The sequence below is a fragment of the Ranitomeya imitator genome, chromosome 1 (assembly GCF_032444005.1).
Source record: "Ranitomeya imitator isolate aRanImi1 chromosome 1, aRanImi1.pri, whole genome shotgun sequence".
Lineage (NCBI taxonomy): Eukaryota > Metazoa > Chordata > Amphibia > Anura > Dendrobatidae > Ranitomeya > Ranitomeya imitator.
This window is the reverse complement of record NC_091282.1, coordinates 127,601,284-127,628,070: the sequence shown is the minus strand read 5'-3', so window position 1 is coordinate 127,628,070 and position 26,787 is coordinate 127,601,284. Positions and strand designations below refer to the sequence as shown.

The 26,787-nt window shown below is 43.6% G+C and overlaps 1 protein-coding gene across 1 annotated transcript in view; it reads right to left on the bottom strand.

The window, feature by feature from the left end:
• Positions 1–26,787, bottom strand: part of MRPS27 (mitochondrial ribosomal protein S27) — a 127,875-nt gene that overhangs the window by 55,564 nt on the left and 45,524 nt on the right. Inside the window, exons 5-9 of the mRNA XM_069750617.1 lie at positions 12,695–12,809; positions 11,485–11,563; positions 6,130–6,245; positions 2,579–2,681; positions 355–497 (exon numbers count right to left, since the gene is read on the bottom strand). Of these exons, the coding sequence (XP_069606718.1) occupies positions 355–497; positions 2,579–2,681; positions 6,130–6,245; positions 11,485–11,563; positions 12,695–12,809 (556 nt within the window). The remainder of the gene's footprint in view (positions 1–354; positions 498–2,578; positions 2,682–6,129; positions 6,246–11,484; positions 11,564–12,694; positions 12,810–26,787) is intronic.

The window sequence follows — 26,787 nt, the reverse complement described above, 5'->3', positions numbered from 1 at the left end:
TCCCACCAAGGACAACATCTGCATGGAGTTTGTATGTGTTTTCCTCCCACACTCCAAAGACATAGTGATAGGGAATTTACGTTGTGAGCCCCAATGGAGACAGTGCAGTGGAAAGAACGGCACTCTATAATCGAGTGAGTAGAATAACTGAAAGATTGAATGAATAATGGCACCAGTTGCTTTGCGTTTGGTTTGGACGTGGCTCGTTGCAGCGCTGCATTTTCTCACTAGATTGTTTGCAATGGACAAGATGAGTACCATTAACCAAATCATCTTGGTACTAATGCCAAAGATGAAAGCGAGCACGATGCCAGTATTCGGAATAATGCTTGGTGAAACACGGCGCACACTCACAGTATCTTTGCATATCTTGCATTCTCCGGGCAGCCGAGACACCTTCTCCATAACATCCAAGGCTCTTTGAAAATAACCCGGTTTCCACATCAGGGGCATCTGGGTGTAGACCCCTCGTAGACCTTTGGAAATTTCGACATTTCCTAAACACAACAGAATATACATATAAACTGGTCCCTGCACATTTGAGGAATCAAGTTACTGTAGATTTTCATATTTTAGATTTTCATTTCCTCCCCCAATTATGGCAGAGATGCCGAGTAAGAGGCCCGTATTTGATAAAGTAATAAACCTTTCCCGGCAGCTGCGGTGGCTCCAGTGGTTTAAGTACAATCCTGTATTTAAAATACTTCTGAGTGCCAGAGATTATCGGAATCCTCCTTCCCATAAGGAGGAATTCTGAAATTCGTTTCCCCACCATTTCCTTTCTCAAGACACTTTTAATTAAAATGTTCCATTTTCTCTTTTTGGGGGGTTTTGCTCACAAGCAAAATCCAATATAATTATAACTTGCCAAGAGCAGCATGGTGAACTCTTACCGCTGGCCTTGAGCCTAAATAAACAGCCATCTTGAGGGGGATAATCTTTATCTTCAGAAAAAAGCAGCTGCTGCAGCCCGCATTGTATGACTACCAGGATAGAAGTCTCTAGAGCAATGATCACCTTCATCTGTCCCTCGCACATCATATTTTTCCCCCTCTGGCAACACAATCCCGGTGTTTAGAGAGCAAGCAGCAATAACATGGATGTATCCCCGGAATCAGATAAGCTAACTGTATTTTCCCAATTTCTAAATGGCATCTGTGGCTCGGAGAGCAAAAGATCGGCGACTACGTTCGCAGACGTGACCGGCCCATTATACTACATGTAGCCTTCGGTGGCAGGCTGGGCCCTCGGGCTTTAGTGGAGAAATGTGAAATTAGATTGTGTGAGCTAGCCGGAGACATGACACAGCCGGCCCGTAAAGGAGGCAGAGGTCAGAGACTGTCTATGTAAGACGAAGTGATTACATCAGATGCAGAAATTATCTCCCCTCCGTACAGATGGTACGTGACACGGCAGAAGTCCCAAACATGCATATCTGTCCGGTCTTCATATATACTGAACACTTTGGCAGTCACTTTTTATGAAAAGTTGCAAAAATGCACATAGCAATCTGCCATAACATTTTATTTTTATTTTTTTTACTTTTTCACAAATCTAGCCCAATGAAGACCTGTTTTTTTTCTGGGATGGGTTAATGTTGATACGAATTTAAACCTGAAAAAAAAACAGCATTTCCGCTATTATTTTTCTTTGTTTTAACTTCAATCGGCCATTTATACAGGTCGTTACGATTCCTACAGTACCAAATATGTAGATTTCTACAGTAAATGATTAAAAAACAAAAAAATAATGAAAAATTATTTGCTGCAACTGCCACGGTCCTCATGACAGTCCTTGGAGAGCTTCTCAGACCATGATGCCATGGGTCGCTTTTGACTGCAACATCTAAGGAAGGGGAGCTCAACCTTTCTCACTGCGAGAACCACATTTGGTGCCTCCTCGCCCAACAGCAGCGACATTGAGAACCTGGTATAAAGACAGCTAAAGCTTCTGTACAAAAAGCACGCCGTGAACTTGTGCCCCTTGTGATACTTACCCCTTATTCAGTATTCTTCCATCAAGCATACTTACCACACCATTGCATCCAGCTCCATGCACCCTTCTAACTGGTAGCATCATTCTATCTCCAGCTCCCCCCACCCAGTATATGCTCTGAGCTTCTTACAAAGTCCTCATCTGGAGACCTGCCCTTCACAGCTGTTTGACAGATGTTGTACCAACGCACCAAGCTGGCAGATAGCCACAAGCCACACATCATTGGTCCGCAAATCACAAGTTGGGGATCCCTGATCTAAGGGGTTAAAGGGAGTCGGTCAGCACAGAACGACTGTTCAAACCAAAAAAGAGGCGCTTGGTGCACCCTTGGTGTGGCTAAACAGTTCAGTGACCCTTTCCACCCCTCTCTGTGAGTGACAGAAGATGAAACCACTTTTGCCTCTGGCCAATGGATGAGAACCCTAAATGAGAATACCACAAATAGCCACAGAATGCCATAATAATAAGCTTAAAATAAAAGTATAAACCAGAGAGTCCCCTTAACACTATAGGTCGCCACAACTATTAACCCCTTCCAAACAAGTATGATACATGAGTATTAATCATGACAAACGATCCTTACCCAACAGGGTGTATCCATACAGCTGAGAACTGAGCCCAACTGTGTTCTCCTGATGCAAGCCTGCCAGCACCAGCGATGCGCCAAGATTTCTTTCTTGTTCCCACTAAATTGGCAAAAATATTTTTTTGACATAAAACAAAGTGTCAAACAATATGTTATTCTTCCCATGGCACTGGCACAAAATTCTGTTTCCTTTATTAAAATGAAGGAATGTATTTGATTAAACTAAAGGGAGTGCAGGTCAGGCCGCGCTCTATTCAACCCACGTTAGCTGGCATCAGCAAAGACTGCAGAGGTTCTTGTGTAAAAAAATAAAATAAGAGTCTAACAGCTTCAACAAAGTGCGTAAGATTTATACATTCAGCAGCATGTAAACATTTCGGCACCCCTGGTCAAAATAACTGTTATTGTGAACAGTACAGAAAATTCAGAAAGTTGATGACCTGATCTCTAAGGCCTAAAGTTAAAGATTACACATTTCCTTTGTATTTTAGCCCCCCCCCCCAAAAAAAAAATTATAATAAATATAAATATATACATACACACGCACACCGTATATACTCGTGTATAAGCCGAGATTTTCATTGCCGGCGGGGGAGGAGGGTGGGGGAGCAGAAGACATCATACTCCTCCTCCTGGTGTCATTGCTGCATATCAGTCCCTGCATGTCGTTCGCCGGCATCTCTCTTCCTGTGCTGAGCGGTCACGTGGTACCGCTCATTAAATGAATATGCACGCGTCTCCACTCCCTTAGACGTGGAGCGCATATTCATTACTTTAATGAGCGGCATCACTGACCGCTCAGCACAGGAAGGAAGACAGGAAGAGAGATGCTGGCGAACGAGATGCAGGGACTGATATGCAGCGCCAGGAGGGTGAGTAGGACTGGGGGAGGGTGAGCCATGCGATATTCACCTGTCCCCGTCCCACCGCCGCGCTGTGTCTTCTGGGTCCTCTGGCTGTGACGTTCAGGTCAGAGGGTGCGATGACGTGGTTAGTGCGCGCCCTCTGCCTGATCAGTTACTAGAGAGCCGGCGACGCTGAGGAGCAGCGACGTGAGGAGAGTATGTCTTTTTTTTTCTTTAATCACAGCAGCTTTATATGGGGCATATTTAAATATGGAGCATCTTATGGGGGTCATCATTAACCTTTGTGCAGCATTATATGGAGCATAGTTTTGTATGGAGCATCTTATGGGGCCATCATTAACCTTTGTGCAACGTTATATGGGGCATATTTTAATACGGAGCATCTTATGGGGCCATTACTAACCTTTATGTAGCATATATACATACATATTCTAGAATATCCGATGCGCTAGAATCGGGCCACCATCTAGTGTGTATATGTGTATATTCTCATCAAGAGAATGCCAAGAGTGTGCAAAGCAGTCAAAGCAAAAGGTGGCTACTTTGATGAACCTAGAATATAAGACATATTTTCATATGATTCACACTTTTTTGTTAAGTATATAATTCCACATGTGTTAATTCATAGTTTTTGATGCCTACAGTGTGAATGTACAATTTTCATAGTTATGAAAATACAGAAAAATCTTTAAATGTGAAGGTGTGTCCAAACTTTTGGTCTGTGTATATAATATATATGTGTGTGTGTGTGTGTGTGTGTGTGTGTGTGTGTGTGTGTGTGTGTGTGTGTGTGTGTGTGTGTGTGTGTGTGTGTGTGTGTTTTTAACATTTTAAAAATTACAAAAGTGAAAATGGGACAATGCAAAAGTCCTTATAGCCTTGTGCCAAAAAGAAAAAAAGCAGCCATGGGTTCTTCTAATTAGCCGCTGCCTAGCACTCTGAAAAAGAAAATGGTGAAGGCCCACATAGCAGGAGAAGGCTATAAGAAGACAGCAAGGCAATTTCAAGTTGCTCTTTTGAAATGTTATTAAGAAATAGCAGTTAACAGGAACAGTGGAGATCAAGATAAGGTCTGGAAGACCAAGAAAAATTTCAGTGAGAGCAGCTTGTACTATTGCTAGCGAGGCAAATCAGAATGGCCACATGACTGCAAAAGACCTTAAGAAAGATTTAGCAGACTCGAGTTGTGGTACATTGGTCTACCTGCATAAATATGGTCTTCATGGAAGAGGAATCAGGAGAAAACCTCTCCTGCATCCTTACCATAAAATTCAGTGTTAGAAGTATGCAAAAGAACATCTCAACAAGTTCTGTGGACCGATGAGGTTAAAATAGAACTCTTTGAACACAACGATCAACGGTATGTGTAGAGAAAAAAGGACACAATTTCTGGAAAAGAACATCTCGTCAACCCTTAAGCATGGAGGTGGAACAATCTTTGGAGTTGTGCTTTAGCCAATGGCACGGGGAATATTTCACGGGTAGAGTGAAGAATGGATTTAATGAAATTTCAACAAATTCTTGATGCAAACATAACACCATCTGTAAAAAAGCTGAAGTTGAAAAGAGGATGGCTTCTACACATGGATAATGATCCTAAACACTTGTCAAAATCCACATTAGACTACCTCAAAAGGGGTAAGCTCAAGGTTTTATAATGGCCTCGCAGTCCCCTGATCTGATCAACATTGAAAATCTGTGGCTAGACCTCAAAATAGCAGTGCATGCAAGACAACCCAGGAATCTCACAGAACTGGAAGAATTTTCCAAAAAAGAATGGATGAAAATCCCTCAAACAAGAGTTTGCAAGTGGTGATACTTTCAAAAGGGGTTGCTACTAGGTACTAACCATTCAGGGTGCTCAAACTTTTGCATTGGCTCGTTTTCCTATTTGTAATTTTAAATGTTTTTTTTGTCAAATACTAAAAAAATGTGTCATCTTTAACTTTAGCCCCTTTAGAGATTTCATTTTCAACTTAACGGTTCACAATAACAAACTTTTATATGCCATTGTATATCTCCTCCCTGCTGTGCTTTATTTTTTATGCTGCGCAAACTGTCTTGTGGTGCAACCTTGAAATCAATAAATATGTGTTTTATTTGCAGATTTTCCCTACAGACTTGAAAATTTGAAAAATCTGCAGACAAAAAAAAACACAACACACGTTCATATTGCATTTCTGCAGTGGAATTGCAGTAAAAACTCATGTAATCTGTACATCAATAAAGTTTAAAGAAAGTTAAGTAACGGTTTTATTTATGGAACGCTATGACATACTAAAAGGAGAGGAACACTGCAGAGCAAAAAAGCATGATAAAAAAAACTTTAAAAAAAAAATGCATTAAAATGCAATTGAAAATAACCCACAAGCTTTAATTAGCTACGGTAATTGGTGCTGAAATGCTGTGGAAAATATGCGGAGTTAAAAATGCAGCAAATACTCATCATGGGAACTTAGTATTGCACTGATGACACTAAGGCTAAGCGACTATTAAAAAAAATATCGGACCACCCTGATCCTGCAGTACAGCTCCACTACTGTGCATAGGGCACGCTTCAGGCTGACACTAAGCTGGATGGCTGGGAGCGGCGTCAAACAGGAAAAGGAAGTGAAAAATCTAAAAAAAAATGCAATTTACACTAAATACAAAACAATTCCACTTAAAAATGTATAAAGTTACCATTAATTGTGGATTTCCAGACAGATACTTGTGCAAAGCATAGAGAGAGAGAAGTTGTGTGGAGATGTTATCGAAACTCTCCTGCAGCATTATCTCAGCCACCACCGCCACGGCTCCTGGAAGACACAACGTGGGGAGAAATCCACAGAGGATAAAGGTCTAACGTGATTCCTGAGACACACACTATTAAAGGAAGGCACTTTCCCATAGCATTTCACATCTTCCACAGTTTGACCATTACATACAAACATTCCATGAAAGGGTTTCCACCAGGAGTAGCTTGCTCTCAAAAAATAATCCAAAACTATGTTTTTCTCTCCTTCTGTTATTGTCTGCAGTTATGTCGACCTCGTGATGTCAACGGCTCTATCCAAGTTGATGGCACAAGCCACGCAGAGCTGCTAAACGCACCTGACCGGCTGAAGCGTTGTCGACATGATGTCAGCACTCCAGACAATAAAATACAAGAGAATCAACTCTGGACCTGGAGAAGGTGAGTAAAGTGCATTTTGGATTTTTTTTCTTTTGAAAGGAAACACGTCACCCCCCTCAGGCATTTGTAACTAAAAGCCATCTTGTGCAGCACTAATGCTGCATTCTGACAAGGTGGCTCATTTAGTTATTGTTCGTTGCACTGCAGAAATAATCACTTTTGAGTTTGGTCCTTCATACCCGTGAAATTGTCAGGGAGGTAGGTCTTTTCCCCCCTCATCCAAATGCCTCCCAGGTCATCTTCTGCCTTGGGCATGCGCAGTGCGCGCTGCCCAACAACTGACATCACTTGATGTCTTGTGTTACTGCGCCTGTGTGCACGCGCGGCCCGAGATCTCGTGGGTGCACGCAGGCGCAGTAAACAAGACATCAAGTGATGTCAGTTGTCGGGCAGCGTGAACTGCGCATGCCCAAGGCAGAATATGACCGCGCAGGCGCCTGGACAACTGAATAACGCCGAGGAGGCGGCGCCCTTCTCGCAGAGTGACAGCAGGGAGGCGTTTGGATGAGGGGGGAAAGACCTGCTTCCCTGGCGATTTCACAGGTATGAGGGACCAAATTCAAAAGTGATTATTTCTGCAGTGCAACGAACAATAACTAAACGAGCCACCTTGTCAGAATGCAGCATTAGTGAGGCACAAGGTGGCTCTTTTAGATACAAACGCCTGGGCGGGGACAGGTTCCCTTTAAACACACTGCAGCTGGGGAACAGGGTTTTGTTTCCAAAGCCAGGAAACCCCTTTCACCTCCTGATGATCCAGCATTCCGTGAACATTCCATCATTTCGCCCCAACTAAAACATTTTCGGCACATTACTTGGTAAAGTGAATGATGGAACTTTAACTCAAGCCACAAAACCAAAGCTGGTCCAACAAAATAGATCAATAGGAAAAATTAAATTCTCTGTATTGGAAAATGGGGCTGGGTGGAAAGAAAGAAAATTGAAAGTGCAGAAAAGAAAATGCGCTTTGATGGTTAGGCTAAGTTCACAATGGGCGTTTTTGCTGCGTTTTTTTTCTTCTGCAGCAAAAACCGACCGCTTGGAGTACAGAGGCTGCAGCAAAAATGCAGGTTTTGCTGCGTTTATCAAGCGTACTTTTCCATTCAATTCAAAGGGTGAAAACCGCTGAAAGAAGTGACATGCTCTATGTACAAAAAGTCATGCAAAGCACAAAATACTGATGACAAAAAGAACTAAGGTACGTGCATGAGATTTCTGAAATCTCAGACGCAGAAAATGCAGAGGAAAATTAGCATAAAAATTGCATTAAAGCTATGTGCACAAGTCCGGAATTGCCGCGGAAATTTCCACGGCAATTCCGCAACTGTGACACAGGTAAAACACATGCGGAATTGGCATGCGTTTTCCCGCTAAACACTAGCGATTTACAAGCGTAATTAGTTTGCAGATTGCTAGAGTTTTCCAAGCGATCTGTACCATTTTGTGCCAGTCATTACACTGGTTACCCATCCACTCCAGAATCCAGTACAAAACTACTATCCTCATCCACAAAGAACTCCATGGCTCAGCACCATCCTACATCTCCTCCCTGGTCTCAGTCTACCACCCTACCCGTGCCCTCCGCTCCGCTAATGACCTCAGGTTAACATCCTCAATAACCAGAACCTACCACTCCAGTCTCCAAGACTTTACACGTGCTGCACCGATTCTTTGGAATGCACTACCCGGGTTAATAAGATTAATCCCCACAGTTTTAAGCGTGCCCTAAAAACTCATTTGTTCAGATTGGCCTACTGCCTCAACGCATTAACCTAACTATCCCTGTATGGAACATTCAAAAAAAAAACTTAAACCATAATCGGGTTCCTCACATCATGTTCTCATACACTTTATGCAGTTAATGTGCACACAGCCTAAACAAACGCAGCAAAAATGCCCAGTGTGACCTTAGCCTAAAGGTTTATTGGAACGGTTTCATTGCAAGCATCTTTGACATATCCGCTCATTGTTCACTTATTTGGAGGTTCAGAAGACAGCACAGAGAGCATGGCTGGCAATGTATTACACCTCACACGCTAGTGAAAGGAGAGAACCTCGCGTGTATGGCCACCTCTCCATCGTACACATATAAAAGAGCTCTGAGTACACTCTATAACACTGCCTAGTGCCTGCACCTGCCTGTCAGCGGAGGTTGGCACCCTGTGTATATATGTGTATAATGGTGCCTCCACTCCTCGGCGGCTGTTTGTGACTGCCCTAGATATCACTATTATTGTCCACCATTTACACACTAATCCATACTGGGTGTGAATGGAAGGAATACCTGGGCAGGCGGGCATCTGGACTCATTACTCGCCTGTATACACAGGGTGCCAACCTCTGCAGACAGGCTGGTGCAGAGACTAGGCAATTTATCACAGTGTACTCAGAGAGCACTTTTATATGTGTATGGTGTTTGTTGTTGCTGTCCTTTTAACCAATTACAATATATATTACATTGTATATCTACTTCCCGAGGTTTCCTATGTCAGCCACTTTTTGATTTGAAACCTCTTAAACATCAATTTTTCTAAGATTTTTCCACCTCTCCATCGCCAGCAATGTGTGAATGATGTAAGTCCATCCTGACGACTGGACCCCATCAGCTATCCGGTGGATAAGCCATACATTGCCGAGATCACAGTGTCCTTTTAATAATAAGGCATGCGGATTCAGCCGACCAACTGATCTCCCAGTTTATATGGAAATACAAAAGAGCCAGACTCCCTTTTAAAATTCTCTCTCTTCCTAGAGGTAGCGGCGGTCTTGGCCTTCCAGACATCAAAACCTATTACAAAGCCATACATATTGCTAGATGGTTTAACCTGGTAAAACCCAATCCAGAAAATCTCAGTACAAATCTAGAACTTGCTATACTAGGGGATGAAGCTGATCTCTATCTTTGGTCGTCTTTTAATTGCACACGCATAAAATCTAATGAGATCCTGTCTAACACCCTATCCATAAAACGTTCCATTATACCAAACCAGCTTCCGTATTGTCTTTTTCTAGACAATATTCCAATTAAGATCATCCCATGGTTGGTGGACCCTACCTATGAAGACATTTATGGACTCTGGACATCCCTACCAGACGCCCCAATTTCTCAGTTCCTTTCAAACCGAATACCTTGCATTGATAATTGGCCGATCAGTGCCATAAAACAACCTACTAATTTTCTCCAGAAATATCATATACACCGTATAATGACCGCGTTTAGAACTAAGATAAACCAATCTGCGGATTGGCTCTGGCTTGACTTGCTAGTGAGGTTGAAATCTCCAATCACTAAGGCTACGTTCACATTAGCGTTACGCTAATGTGCGTCGCTGTTGCGTCGGCGACGCAGCGGCGACGCGCCCCTATGTTTAACATAGGGGACGCGTGCGTTGTTTTGGTGGCGTTTTTCGCCACGTGCGTCGTTTCCGACGCTAGCGTCGGACGCAAGAAAACGCTACATGTAGCATTTTCTGTGCTTCCGATTTTCGTCAAAAACGACGCACGCGTCGCAAAACGCGCGAGTTTTTGCGCACGTTTGCGCGCGTTTTTCCGTGCGTCGCCGCTGCGTCGCCGACGCAACGGCGACGCGACGCTAATGTGAACGTAGACTAAACTGGTTTCTAAACTATACGTGAACCTCCTCAAAAGTTCAACTCAATTTAAACCCTTATATCTTTCTTCCTGGGAGATGGAGTTGGGTCTGACGCTTTCCCCTCATGAAACTCAGCGGGTACTAGCCAATTCCCATGGGTTCTCCAGATGCATCCTATTGCAGGAAAATGCATTTAAGATCCTTTCCAGGTGGTATCATACCCCAGAAAGACTGTTTCATTTGGGATTGGTGGATTCCCCGCTGTGTTGGAGGTGTTCTCGATGTGTGGGGTCCTTAGCGCATATTTTCTGGCTCTGTCCAAAATTAAAACAATTTTGGGCAGATGTAAATATATCTTTACAAGATATGGGCCTGATGGAACGGGATCTAACTCCCCAGGAGGTGTTGCTCTCTCTTCCTTCTTCCTCTTTTAACCCAAAGAAACACGACTTACTACCCATTTTATTAGCGGCCGCAAAACACTTAATCTCAATACACTGGAGAAAAACATCTCCCCCAACGCTGGAAGAATGGATCCTCAAAGTCCAAGACTTATATCGTTTGGAGGAATTATCTAGTTGGGAGGCACGCTCTCACGAGAAATTCAAGGATTCTTGGCTTCCGTGGGAGGTGTTTTTGTCCCCTACTCTTGGACTTGGGGCGGAGGACCCCCTTGAGGAATTCATCTACTAGTTCCCTACCAAGAGTTCTGTTTAGCCCTTCCAACTTTTCTTTAGCAAGACGCGATGACCGTCCCGACTCTATTTTTTGCATGTTCCAGCCTTTTTCTTTGCCATCCACTCCTCCTCCACCTCATCTGAATTCAATTTTATCCGCGGTAAATTAGTCCTTCCGTCGCACCCTCTAGCCTTACAAATTTCTATCATAACTTGTACTGTATCTAGGGCTAGTTCTTTGCAGTCCTGAAATTTTGTTCTAAGTTCTGTAAGCTCAATTGTCTTCACTGTCTAGGGAATGCATACGTATAATCCATCTGCCATGAATATCCTTAGACATATTATAAAATGACAAATACCTGTATTTCTTGACATGAGAGCGAATGTTTACTGTTTTATTTCTGTTAATTGAAAACTTAAATAAAGAATTAAAAAAAAATAATAATAAGGCATGCGTAATCAATAAAAGTCTCACAATGAGAGGAAACCTCACACACTGCTGTAATATGGTAATATGTAACGCAATGATGGACAGACACACATGAACAATAAGACATGGTATATAAGATGGGCATAAAAAACGCACACCGTACCTTCCCAATGTTCATTCTTTATGAATGTATCAATTAGTAAGTTATATGTGAAGTCATCTGGAAAAATGCCATACTGAACCTATGAAGGCAACAGACAATTATTTCTGAAATTCTCACACAAGTAAGGACTTACAGCAGCACACTACTTCCTAAGGCGGTAATATTGGTACCCATAGCTGCAGTATAAAACCTGAGGGAGGGTCAGACTCAAATTACTAAAGAAATAGGAAGGGGGATTCAGATTAGTTTAGGACCCTTCTGGCATTTAGACCAAATGAAGCCGGTATACACACTTTGATGATCCAACCCTTTATTAAATTGTTCTATGCCACCTAGCTGATTGGCGGCCCCACAGTGTCCCTCCTGCTGCTGAGATCTCACACCGCTCAGTACAAGCTGCAGCTGTCAGTCTGGTAGGCGAGTGGGACTGAATACACATTGACTCATGAGCTCTCTCCCTCTTTAGCTAGTCTCATAACATGCTCATCTTAAAGGGAACCTAACATCAGGATTTAAAATAGGAGGTATTAGGAGAATTTCGTAAGACTCTTAATGGTTCTATACCTAAACTCTACATGTGTGCGATTAAAAAGAATCTTGAATCCGTGCGGGTACAGATGCTTCCGGGACTGCGGTCAATCATTAATACGGCATGTTGGGATTGCACCCACAGCAACGTGACTGTCATCCCTGCGTGTGTGGGAGGAGAAGCCGTCTCTCTTCTCTGCCTGCTCTCCCTGCACACAGTGGGATGTCGGATATGTTACTGTGGGCGCAAAATGTCGTATCAATGACTGACAGCAGTTTGTGAATGGTCTGTACCTGCAGGGAGGGAGGATTCAACATTGTTTTTAAACACACAAACGTAGAGCTTAGGGATCATTAAATACATTATTAGGAGACTGATAAAGCACTCAGAAAACCTCCTATGGGCAGAAGATGCTGTCAGGATCCCTTAATGGCAGGATTATACGGTCACTCCGACAAAGTCAAGTTCTCCAGTCTCAGATCTAAGACATGCAGTTCTTACGCAGTTTCATAGACGGACACAAATAAGTTTATACTTAATAGTATCATGTACATAAATGTGACTACTGGCCGTCAGGTTATGTGGTCTGAACCTTACTGACAAGTCTCAAAGCATGCCAGAAATGTGTGTTTTTTTTCTTTCCTTGGCAATGAGAAGGGTCCTGGGGGAAGTAAGTCTTACCTTATTCTTCAAAGTATACAAGGCTTTGTCTGAAGCTCCAAACTGGAGACATTTTCTAATCCACCCATGTATCGTCCAGTTCCTCAGATACCAACAGTTCGGACTATGACGAAACCTACAACAATAAAAGCCACAAGATTGGAATACCACAATGCAGAATAGGAGGAAAAAAGTTATTCTCCAGCTTTGACCAGTAGAAAGTAAAAATTAAAAAAAAAAAAGAAAATCACAATTATTAGTACAATATTAAAAACATACACATGATTAAGGCTTTTAGCTGAAACGCGTTGTTTATGGACATTGGTGGCTGCCAGTGTGTATACTTTTAATATTGGACTAATAAATGATTTTTTACATTTTTTTTACCTTCTAATGGTCAAAGCTGGAGAAAAAAAACATTTTTTACCTAATTTTCTGCATTGTGGCATACATGTTAATCCATGAAAACATAAAAAAAGGTGCACGAGTATAACAAAATCCTATAAGCTAACGTGTCGCGTTTCGACAAGCCTTAAACGGAATTTATCAGCAGGTTTTACTATACAATCTGAGGGCAGCATGAGGTAGGGGCCGAGACACAGATTTAAAAAATGTGTCACTTAATAGGCTGTGTGCTGTTGTATCCAAACAATAAATGTTTTATCGGCAGGAGATTATCACTGTTCGGACTAAAGCTCCTGAGCCTCCTGGTCCAACCACACCCCTTCCTCTGATTAGCAGCTTACTGTCAATACACAATGTAATCAGAAAGCTGTGATGTGGGCAGAGGGCAGCTTTCTGAGCTCTGCTACATGCAAAACACGGTGTCCCACAGTAAATACTAAGAGATACGTCTCTTTTCCTACATTACGCTGCTCTCAGATGACGTAGCAAATATCTGCTGATATTCCCTTTAAAGGGCGGCCTTTATTTAGTGCCATATCTCCTTGAAGGTCGGTTTGCATCTCGCCCTACTGTGCCAGCATTACCGACCTGTGAATCGGAGGGCGCTGCGTATTTTTGCTCTCAGGCACTTCTCATGTGCCACATAACAGTGCTGTTTTGGGTTTTTGCTGCTGCCAGGTTATTAGGGAAATGTCTGATGTAAGTGGAAGCGTCGCCCTCCGCTCTGTATTGTAACCATGAGTGTTCCTGGGAGTCCCGGATTAGCTCCTCATTATGTGTAGCTGGAGAACTTGGCTCTCGTTTGTAATGCAAAGTGAAGCGGAAGCCAATATTGTACAAAGGAGCAAATCAGTAATGTAATAGTACCTAGCTTTCTAGGGCCCTGGGGCATAATGACAGTACCAATCCCTTATCAGTGTGCGCTGGCGTCTGGCCTGTCCTAATGCCAACTTACAGTAATAGATATTCAGAATGAAGGAGAATTGCTGGGTCTGCCGCACGGAAGGGATCAGCCTGCAATAGAGACATCCAGATGCCGGCCGCCTCCAGCAGCGTTCTCCAGCGCTTCCCATCAGGGATATTTCTTCCATCTGATTGAACTCTCTTTCCAGAACATTTACCATATTATTACCGCTACCAGCTCTCCTCCAAATTACCCCGTGTATCGTATGCTCCAGGCGACTAGGACCACTAAACCCTGCCTAGTGCAATAATATCACAGCTAAGGCCAGGGAGAAGTGGAACGGACCTGAAAGCTCTGGAGAAATAGGCAGCCTGCGCCACTCCTTACGGCACTTTATTAAGCGAAGTCCAGCACATTATTTACTGAACTGGGAGACCGTGTTCACACATTGCAAAACGTTTACGCCAGATTTGGTAACAATCTGCAACAAATTCTTCAGGTGACTTTTCGACATCACCCAGCCCTTCCTAAAGCCACCGTATCGGAAATCTGGGAAATTCGGCCAAAGGCTGAACATTCTACAGGTGAAAAAAATTACAGCGTGCTCTCCTTTCACATGGATTGTGTCCGAAAAGCGTAAATAAGGTTCTGAAATCCTCAATCACTTGTGAATGTCTGTGGAATCTGGAACACAAATCCACAGTAAATCCGATGCAGAGATCCGGCAGACAAGCCGTGCAAATCTCAGTTCTGGCCTGTCATAGCGGTCAGTCATCCGAAAACCCTCATACAGTGGAGCAATATGCATTTATAGACTACTAGTGATGGGCACCGAGCATCCCTCCATATGCTCCCTACAAGATGGAGACCGATAATTCAGCTGCCCGAGGAGTAAAAGGATTAGGCATGTTGCTATCCCACTGCCCGCTCCTCCTTTCTCCCATCTGCCATTGTGTGAGAAATGGCGTCAAGTTTGCGAACATTAATTGAATGTGTTTGGCCTCATTAATACAAGTGTCTGGATGTGCAGTTTGGCCCCTAGACTAATAAATGGTAACACCCATTGTGTTTATTGATTTTCCCACCTGATTAAATAATTTTGTGATGATTTTAAGGATGCGTTCACATGGAGCCCGAAACCGCTGCGGGCCTGACCTGCTTGACGTAGAATCACCTAATTTTGAGGGAAACAGCAGTTTTCCTAGCAAATCCGGTTGTATAGACTGCAGGATTATGTGGGTCTAACAGCTCAATGTGGAGTTCAAGGACCACATGGGTTCAGGCTGAGGTCCTTGGCTGCACGTATCTGAATATCAACACAATCTTAGTGGTCATCTGTGACAGTGATATTTCATAGTCCCTCTCTCTCAAGGGTCACGTCTTAGTGAATTACAAATATAAGGCTACATACACAATGGGGTCTTTTTGACAGCCGTGCAGCCGCCAAGTTTTCCCAGGTGAAACCGCCAGTGGTCATTTTCCTGAGGCAGCATTGCTGGCGGCTTTGCCGTTGGCATTTTTACGGTGAGGTATAGAGAAGAGTTGGCTTCCTAGCGGATGCCACCCAAACAGTGAACATGGGTGGATCTTTAACTGCGCTGCTGAAAACACCATATAGTGAAACATGAGATCCAGGAGTCGAGGTGTAGAAAATTGCGGCTTTATTAGTCAACATGTTTCAAAGTTCACAAACCAAATATGTGGTTTTGTCCTGAAGAAGAAGTCTGTGAACTTTGAAAAGCGTTGACTAATAAAACCGCAATTTTCCACACATCGACTCCTGGATCTCATTTGTCATCATAGAGTGTCTTCGGCAGCACTGTTAAAGAGCCATCCTCCATGGTTTTTCCTTCCGTTGCTTGTATCCTGGAGCAGAAGCAGCCGTTCTACTGAGCTTTCCTTGGTGTTGTGGCACAACCCAGCCAGGTGAGGACATCCCTGCACCTATCGTGCTCATATATCAGGGTAACACCCTTTTTTGCGCTATTGTCTTCCAGTTTTCTCCTATTGGATTCAAAGAGTGAGCATGGTTTCCGATCCCTGCAATTGTAAGACGTGGCATAAAAAGTAACATGCCAGAATATTAATTCTATAAGATGCTTTTTCAGGGAGAATCTGCCTTAATATGACGCCGTGTGCAAATACTCTACGGCCATGTTCACACGTCGCATTCTTGCTGCTTTTTTTATGCACATTTTAAGCTGCGTTTTACAGAATCAGCAAAGCCTATGAGATTTCACAAATCTCATGCACACATTGTTTTTTTTTTCCTGACTGAATTTATGCAATCTGCAGCATGTCACTTTTTTTCACCCATAGAAATCAATGAGTAAGCGTAAAAACGCAGAAATCAGGTTTTGCTGCATTTTTGGTGCAAAAACCTTGAGGAAGTTGAATCTTTTTTTTTTTTTGGGGAGGGGCACTAAACTTTATCAGTAGGCACAAGAGAGCATAAATACGCAGCAAAACCTGCTTTTTGTAAGCAGCATCTTTACTGCCAAGAGAGCAGGTTTTGCCTGCAGAAAAAAATGCAGCAAAAACACAATATGTGTACATAGCCTGAATCATACATGAAGCCTTTGGTGTAGATTTTGGGCCAAAAATAGAAGTGGATCCAAAAAGAGTCAAAAAGTCAATAATTGGACATTTAGTTCCAGTCCTACAATACTAATAATTTTTATTTATATAGCGCCAACATATTCCGCAGCACTTTACAATTAAGCGGGGACATGTACAGACAATAAATTCAGTACAAGTTAAGACAATTTAAACAGTGACATTAGGGGTGAGGTCCCTGCTCGCAAGCTTACAATCTACAAGGAAATGGGGGGACACAATAGGGGAAAAGTGCTTGTTATTTCTGGTCTGGCAATTATAATAAATAGGGATTTTCAATAGTTTCGTTACACTCGCCGTTCTGCAGCATCTCCATCTTTTCCGCAGCCATTCCAAAACAAGCAAATCAGCCCCCAAATCCTACACTGGGGATATGGCATTTTAAGGAGCCGTGTATAAAAGGCTTGAACAAACATTAATTTGTCAGTTCCCTTCTCTTCTATTGTGAATATTGAAACAGATGACCAACCTCTAGGACCAGAATCCGTGAAGCCATTACTCTGCAATCCATGGGGAGCCATAACATGCATGAACGCATCCAAATACCCTCATTTCATTCCCAAGTAACAGGTGCCAGCACAGGGTTATGCAAGCACAATCCGAGAGCAATTATTCTCCGGCCACAATCACAAGCATTTACCAGTCCAGACGAGACCCCCGCCTCTCGCCATAAAAGACACTCTACATCAGTGACAATACGCAGGGGGCTCCTAAACACAGTATTCAGGAAGAAAAATACACCATAGACAAGACAGCGGAATGTACCAATAAAAAGGAAGACAGATTTACAGCATAAATTTCAACCTTTTATTCTTCTATATTCTTTTATTAAGAAGATTATTTAAAAAAAAAAGTAATATACGGTATCTAGAATAAAGCAAAAAAAAAACAATAATTACAATGAACCCAACCAATTACCCTTGTTGCTTGGGTACTTCACGTTATAGCCAGATGCTTAGACAGACTTCAGATTCATTAACAATGGTGTCTCGCACGCCAGCCTTAACGAGGCTCGTCTGTAAACGCCACTAAATTAATTTATACCATTTTATAAGCTTCCTGAGCCTCGCCAGATTTAAGACTCTAGTCAGGGACTGAAGTAAGACTTCTGGCATAAGAAACGCTACCATGCCCCTTCTTGCCCCAGTACTTTGAGAGAAAGTTGAAAATGGGACGAAAACGCCAAAAGTCAAAACATTTTTGTGGAGCTCTACGTTACACAAAAAATCATGTGACTTTTCAAAGTGTTCTGCGCCAGTTTTATGGGGAAAACACTTTTAGGAATCGACCTGCACAGACTTTACAACCAAATTGTAAAGTTAACAATTACCGTAAGCAAATGCTCAACAGACCATGTTAAAAATTCTATTGTTTTGCTTCTATGCAGGCATTGCATCTCTATGGAAACCGACACGGTGATCCTGCAGTCAACCAGTCCCGTACCATCCGTGAGCAGACATCTGATTGGTTAGCCAGACGTGGAGACTACACATAACAGACTGCAGGCCTACGGAGAGAGTTTGTTGTCTGTTACCATGGAGATGTAGAAGCAAAACTGTAGAACTCTTTTACACCTAACTTGCGTAAATTTTTCCATTTTATAAGCAACCAGAGAAAACAAATGTTTGCAAAAAGTTAGGCACAAATGGGTTGTCTTCTCCACCTACAGTAGAAAAATATTTAGAATTGAGAGTCCTCAGTGGTTGATACCTTTTAATGGCTAACTGAAAAGATGGCAAATTGCAAGCTTTCGAAACTACGCAGGTCCCTTCATCAGGTACAGACTAATACAACATCTGAAGAATCTCATTTATACACAACACCGCACAGAAATAATGCCATAGATAAGACAGGTGACGTGAAGCAGAACTACCATTATGTGATCAGCCTACAGAAGGCCTTCATTAGATAATGTTATGCCTATATGATAGTAATAGATGACAATTTTTGGTTTGTTTCTTGAAGTTTGTGAGCTTTTTTTTTATTATTTTTTTTATTATTTTAATAAATATCCCTAGCCAAGGTCCACTGAACTTTGGACTAAGGTCCGAACTTCCAACGTTACGCTCATCCTTAACGAGTTCACACTGCGTTAAACAGCAGCCCGTTCAACATACGCTAACGAGCTGCTGTCAACGTAAGTGCCGGTATATGCAGAGCGCTAGCGCAGATGGAGCATCTGCTAGCTCTATCTGCGCTAGCAGTGATGGTCCCGGAAACTCTGCAGCTCCCGTCTTGGGGTCCGTCACTCAATGACGGCACATGGCTAGCGCACGCCCATTGTGGGCATGCGCTAGCGATGTGTCCGACATTGCATTCAATGGCAGCGTTACCGGACTACGTTACACCGCTTTATGCCGCGGTGTAACGTAGTCCGTCTAACAGACACCATGAACGCAATGTGAACCCAGCTTAACCAAGACCAACCTGTTCAGTTCATTTCAAGCCCTTTAACATAATAGACAATTAAAAAAAAAAAACAGGTACCCTTTACACTTATGAAAGCCAGAAAAGACATAGCTTAAAACCCAAACCGGTTTCATATGTTCAAAGTCCAGGAACAACTCTGCAGGTGCTACACTCACATCTCTGGAGGACACAATCCCCTTTAGATGTTTTGTCCATATGTCAATGAAAACTAGAGTAAAAGTTACAAAACTACAGCAACTATCTAAGGGTTAATTTACACTTTGACAGATGCCAATGAAAAACCACCAATTGGTTACTTGCACACCCAACAGCAGTTGTTTAATCGCCTGTTTAGACAGTCAAACAGCACTACATGCACACAGGACGATCGTGAGTACCATTGTGGTGTATGCATAGAATATCATTCTTTTCGGCAGCACTTGTCCTGTTTAACAGGACGTTGTGCTGCTGAGAACAAATCATTTTAAAAATCGGATCATTTGATGAACGAGCATTTTGCTCGTTTGTCAGGTAAACAAAAGAATGTTTAGACTGATTGATCAAGAAACATGCACTCCTAGGGAAGAAGATGCTTTCTGGATTATTGGATGTACACCTTGAAAGAAACCAATCAGGCAATTCATGCTGCCCAAAGAAATGAGTAATTGTGCAGCAAATATTGCAACCAGTTATATCCTCTGAATGCATTTTAGAGAAAATATACTTTGATGATCCGGCCGGCAACCATAGCGAGATGAGACTAGCCCGATGCAGCTCTGGCCGGCTCTTACTTATGGGTAATTAACAGGTCTCTTCCTCACCTGTACAAAGGGAGAGACCTGTCAATCACCTCTAGCAGTGCGGAAAATAGCCAGAATAATCCCGGACGGATTTTCAAGGTATATTTGATGTTATGAAGATCTGCCCAGTTATGGAGGTGTGAAATAAATAAGAGGGTTGAGGTTAGTAAGGCAGCAAGACTACGTTCTGTATCCTTTTGGTATGGAGACCTCCCGGCTAAAACTGTAGCAAGGAACTTTCAGAATAAAGGAAATAGGCCATGCACATATACTGCGTGGGCAGAGGCTTGTAATGCAGCATATCGAGCGCTGCAATCAATTACAATGAAACAGATCTGCAGGAGAAGACCGCGAGCAGAATACCAATGATCAGGTATAAAAAAGGCCACATTTCACTCCTCTTCATGCGGTGCATCACAGCCAGCCATTATAAGACACAAGCTAAATGAGAATCTAGGTGAAAAATGTAGCAAAATATCAATGGGAAATCAAGATCAAAAGTTGCAGGCAATTAACGTTGGTTTCTGTGTACACCATGGTTGAGTCTTCAGTCGAAGGTGTCAGTTAATGGGAAAATAAAAGATAAGCAGAGGTGTACCGCTGGTGAATGGACAATTTTTTGGCCTCCTATGGATATGTTTAATATACAAGCTGGGACAGTTATGGAGAATGCGGCTCATCCTTAGGATACGGTCCGTGTGGTGGACACTCCCTGCAGAATCAGGGTATGTGCACACGTTCAGGTTTTTTCGCATTTTTTTCCGCATTTTTTCGCGATAACGCATTACAAACCGCAGACATATGCATCCTATAATTTAGAATGCATTCTGCAATTTTTGTGCACATGATGCGTTTTTTTCCGCAAAAAACACATTAAAAATGCATTGCGGTAAAAAAAAGCAGCATGTTCATTAATTTTGCGGATTTGTCGCATTTTTCCTGCTATTCTATGAATTTGGAAAAAATGCAAAAAAAAAACCGCACAAAAACGCGCAAATAACGCAAAAAAGAAAACGCATGCGGATTTCTGGCAGAAATGTCCGGTTTTTGTCAGGAAATTTTTGCAAGAAATTCCTGACGTGTGAACATACCCTTACTGTAGGGTAGAAGCTACAAAATGTGCGGTTAAAGTAAAAGGTCAGTACGGCTGCAGAATTCACAGACTTTCTACACTTTTTTTCATATTGCAAACAAGGACATCCGCAGCACAAATTGACTTGCTGCAGGTCTGAGACCCACAATGCCAAAAACGAGATCAGTCCCTCAATTCGCAGCTAGAATAGCAAATAAATGCAGATAATACAGGGCGGTGTATGCAATTAATAAAGTCATTCACACTATATGGGAACTCGCCCTTAGGAGCCTTTCACACAGGGCCATGCTTGTCCCCGTCAGATCCTCACCAGCAGCGGTATGTTCAGTACTGCTAAGGCCTCTTTCACACTTCCGTTGTTGGCGGTGCATCATAGTGCAGTGAAATGACGCGTCTACGGACGTTGTGAAAATAGAGGAAAACGTGTGTGACGCATCCAGTATTATGACGGATGCGTCGCTAATACAAGTCTATGAGAAAATGCAGGATCCTGCAGATCTTCTTGCAGGATCCTGTTTTCTCAAAAAACGACGTATCTCGACGGGACTACAAAGACGGAAGTGTGAAAGAGGCCTTATTAAGGCAGCTCCACGCCCAGCGCAGGCAGCTCCACGCCCAGAGCAGGCAGCTCCACGCCCAGCGCAGGCAGCTCCACGCCCAGCGCAGGCAGCTCCACGCCAAGCGCAGGCAGCTCCACGCCAAGCGCAGGCAGCTCCACGCCCAGAGCAGGCAGCTCCACGCCCAGCGCAGGCAGCTCCACGCCAAGCGCAGGCAGCTCCACGCCCAGAGCAGGCAGCTCCACGCCCAGAGCAGGCAGCTCCACGCCCAGAGCAGGCAGCTCCACGCCCAGAGCAGGCAGCTCCACGCCCAGCGCAGGCAGCTCCACGCCCAGCGCAGGCAGCTCCACGCCCAGCGCAGGCAGCTCCACGCCCAGAGCAGGCAGCTCCACGCCCAAAGCAGGCAGCTCCACGCCCAGAGCAGGCAGCTCCATGCCCAGAGCAGGCAGCTCCACGCCCAGAGCAGGCAGCTCCACGCCCAGCGCAGGCAGCTCCACGCCCAGCGCAGGCAGCTCCACCCCCAGCGCAGGCAGCTCCACCCCCAGCGCAGGCAGCTCCACCCCCAGCGCAGGCAGCTCCACCCCCAGCGCAGGCAGCTCCACCCCCAGAGCAGGCAGCTCCACGCCCAGAGCAGGCAGCTCCACGCCCAGAGCAGGCAGCTCCACGCCCAGAGCAGGCAGCTCCACGCCCAGAGCAGGCAGCTCCACGCCCAGAGCAGGCAGATCTACATCAAGTACAATAACTTCACTTGTTTTTTTACTACAGAGACCAGAAAAGACAGAAGTAACTTATTACATATGGTCATATGGTCATAGGTGCCCGTGGTAACTGGTAAGGAAGAGGAATTTTCACTTTTTTTCTGTAAGTTGAGAAGTCCTGTGTGGAAACTAACCCAGTGGAAGAGGCAGCTGTTATCCCTCCATGCAGACTTGTGCTGAAGAAAGCCATCACAGCAGAAAAAAATAGACTTGGAACGAGGCGCTCTCGAGGAATCTAATAACTTCTCAGATCTGTCTCAATATTAAGCGGCTGCAATGCGTTGGTGGGGAAGAACTGCTTTTTTCATGTAAGCCATCTGATCTCATTTTTTCCCCAAGGTGCATTACAGGAGCGGTGTGTGAATAAAAATACTGTACCGATGACATCCAGACGGCAGGACCGGTGATAGGCTGTGCAGGATGAAGAGACTGGTGGGGTGAGTGGTTGCTATAGTAACCCCGGAGAGATGGCAGGGTTTCTGCCTTATTTCCAGAGTCCCAGAGCAGGCCGAAAACACTCTAATTTACAACCTGCACAAGCGTTAATTATATAACCCACTCAAGACTCCCTGAGCCTGGGAGGTCGCCCTCCGCTCCTAAGAAAAACAAAAACTAGTTCTGTGCACGGGACTTCATGGGGATTCTGCTCATACAGGTCCCGGGGTTTCTTGGCCTTTTGGATGAATTCTCATTATTTGCTGTAGGTGGGCAGCGATGCCGGGGCTCCCGCTCCATGGCTACTGAATGTCAGAGGTTTGATCCCAGCTTGACACATATATATTATAAATGAAATAATGGCTGAAAGCGAGTCATTATTAGTATGGCCGCCTTCCTTACATGGAATGTGTTGCCGTGGTCGCAGAGAGTCACATATAACCGCTGCCCCCAATTCCAGCATATCGTGATCGGTAATTCTGCGCCTTTTCTCCCTCCTGGCTGCCTCAGCAGTGTGAAATTCTGCCAAGCGACAGCCTTTCAAATTACTGCAGTTTAATGAAGCACAAAGAACCCTAACCTGAGGACAGAATGGGAACAATGGTAGGAAAATATTGTAAAGGGGTTGTGCAGCAGCTCACTCCTCCCAATCTGGTACCAGAAGACGCTGCTGTTGTACCGACCATTAGATTTCATATATCAGGGCTCATACTCACTTGCGAGAAATACGGACAAGTGTAATCAAGTAAAAAAAAATAAAAAAATAAAATAATCGGATTGTACTTGGACCAATGTTATTCAATGAGTTACATCTCATCTGCGATTTTTTTCTCAGTTGAAATCGGACGAGACTCGCCAATATAAGTCAATGGGTGTGAGGGAAAAAAAATAAATAAAATCACACAGCACTCGCACCATACACAGTATAGGTGTGATAGATGGATATATATATATATATATATATATATATATATAGATATATATATATATATATATATATATATCTATATATATATATATATATATATATATATATATATATATATATATAGCTACTGTATATATAGATATATATATACTAGATGGTGGCCCGATTCTAACGCATCGGGTATTCTAGAAACTGTATGTAGTTTATTTACAAAGTTTTCAGAATAATGCAATTTATACATTGATTCGGCCGGCCGTCGCAAGCAATTAGCGAAGCGTGGTTCAAATTGCCACGTAGTATATTGCACAGCCACGTAGTATGTAGCACAGACACGTAGTATACAGCACAGACACGTAGTATATTGCCCAGCCACGTAGTATATAGCGCAGACACGTAGTATACAGCACAGACACGTAGTATACAGCACAGACACGTAGTATACAGCACAGACACGTAGTATATTGCCCAGCCACGTAGTATATAGCGCAGACACGTAGTATACAGCACAGACACGTAGTATACAGCAGACACGTAGTATATTGCCCAGCCACGTAATATATTGCTCAGCCAGGTAATATATTGCACAGCCAGGTAATATATAGCAGAGAGACGTAGTATATAACACTGCCCATGCAGTATATAACACAGGCCAAGTAGTATATAGCACTGCGATGTAGTATATTGCCCAGCCACGTCATATATACCACAGCCACATAGTATATAGCACAGCCACGTAATATATAGCACAGCCATGTAGTATACAGCACAGACACGTAGTATACAGCACAGACACGTAGTATACAGCAGACACGTAGTATATTGCCCAGCCACGTAATATATTGCTCAGCCACGTAATATATTGCCGAGCCACGTAGTATATAGCACAGACACGTAGTATATAGCACAGACACGTAGTATATTGCACAGCCAGGTAATATATTGCAGCCAGGTAATATATAGCACAGAGACGTAGTATATAACACTGCCCATGCAGTATATAACACAGGCCACGTAGTATATAGCACTGCGATGTAGTATATTGCCCAGCCACGTAATATATACCACAGCCACGTAGTATATAGCACAGCCACGTAATATATTGCACAGCCACGTAGTATATAGCACAGAGACATAGTATATAACACAACCCACACAGTATACAACACAGGCCACGTAGTATATAGCACAGCGATGTAGTATATAGCAGACACGTAGTATATAGCACAGACACGTAGTATATAAGACAGCGATGTAGTATATTGCCCAGCCACGTAATATACTGCCCAGCCACGTAGTATATAGCCCAGCCCACATAGTATACAGCACAGAGATGTAGTATATTGCACAGCCCACACAGTATCTAACACAGCCCACGTAGTATATAGCAATGTGGGCACCATATCCCTGTTAAAAAAAAAGAATTAAAATAAAAAATTGTTAGGATCTCACCCTCCGTTGGCCCCCAGGATCCAGCCGAGGCGTTTACCGATGCTTCTCGCGATGCTCCGGTCCCAAGAGTGCATTGCGGTCTTGCGAGATGACGTGGGCCGGTCACCGGAGCGTCGCGAGGAGCGGGAAAGGCTGGGCTGGATCCTGAAGGTGAGTATATAATGCTTTTTTATTTTTTTAAAATTATGTTTAACATCAGATCCTGCGCCAATGTCGCTGATTGGTTGCGCCGGCTGGGCGCGAGCAATCAGCGAAGCGGGATTTAAATCCCGTGCCAATGTCCCCGATTGTAGGGAGCGGCCATTTTGCAGCCGGACTGTGTCCGACACTCCCAAGAGTGCATTGCGGTCTCGCAAGATGATGACGTAGCGGTCTCGTGAGACCACGTCATCATCTCGCGAGACCACAATGCATGGACCGGACCGTCGCGAGGAGCAGGAAAGGCCTGGGCTGTATCAGGGGGGCCGACAGAAGGGGAGTATATAATGATATTTTTTTTTTTTTTTTTTAATTATTTTTAACATTAGATCTTTTTACTATTGATGCTGCATAGGCAGCATCAATAGTAAAAAGTGGGTCACACAGGGTTAATAGCAGCGGTAACGGAGTGCGTTAGCCGCGGCATAACGCGGTCCATTAACGCTGTCATTAACCCTGTGTGAGCACTGACTTGAGTAGCAAAAGGTGGCTACTTTGAAGAACCCAGAATATAAGACATAATTTCAGTTGTTTCACACTTTTTTGTTAAGTATATAATTCCACATGTGTTAATTCATAGTTTTGAGGCCTTCAGTGTGAATTTACAATTTTCATAGTCCTGAAAATACAGAAAAATCTTTAAATAAGAAGGTGTGTCCAAACTTTTGGTCTGTACTGTATAGAGATATAGATAAGAGAGAGAGATAGAGAGAGAGAGAAAAAAAAAACTACTACCATGGTGTTCCAGAAAAGAAAGCAGAAACCCACTGGCCATCCTACCTTTATGATAGACAACCATCCATTTGCAGAAACCAACAGGTACACCTACCTGGGCCTAGAACTCAGCCAGTCAGGGAGCTTTAAGCAAGCCATAGAGTTACTAAAAGACAAGGCATCCAAAGCCTTCTAGGCCATCAGAAGGCGTCTGTACCATCTCAAGGCACCAGTAACCGTCTGGCTAAAAATCTTTGACTCCATCATTGCCCCAATGCTTCTGTACGGTAGTGAGGTCTGGGGCCCAGTCTCATACCCAAACTGGTCAAAGTGGGACGCTGGGCCGACAGAAATATTCCACCTAGAGTTCTGCAAGCATCTTCTCCAAGTCCATTGGAGCACATCAAATAGCGCCTGCCAAGCAGAGCTGGGCAGATTTCCACTACACATCGCAATAAAGAAGAAGGCCCTGTCATTCAAGGCTCATCTACAAAGTAGCGGTCCCAGCTCCTACCATCACAAAGCCTTCCTACACCAGGAAGCCTCCCAAGAAAAAGTACCCAAAGCCAGTCTGACCAAGCCATCAACCTACATGGCCTGACAAAAGATGAAATCCAGAAAATGGTATACAAAGTCAAAGAGGAATATCTCAGCATCTGCAGGAACGACATAAACAAATCCAAGAAACTGACAATATACCAGAATCTACAGAGGGAATACAAACTCGCCCCATATCTAGAGAAACAAGAAAACCCCAAAGATCGACAGATCCTGAGCCGATACAGACTAGGCGCCCACAGCCTACTCATCGAATCCGGGCGGCACCGACAGAACTACAAGCCCCGAGA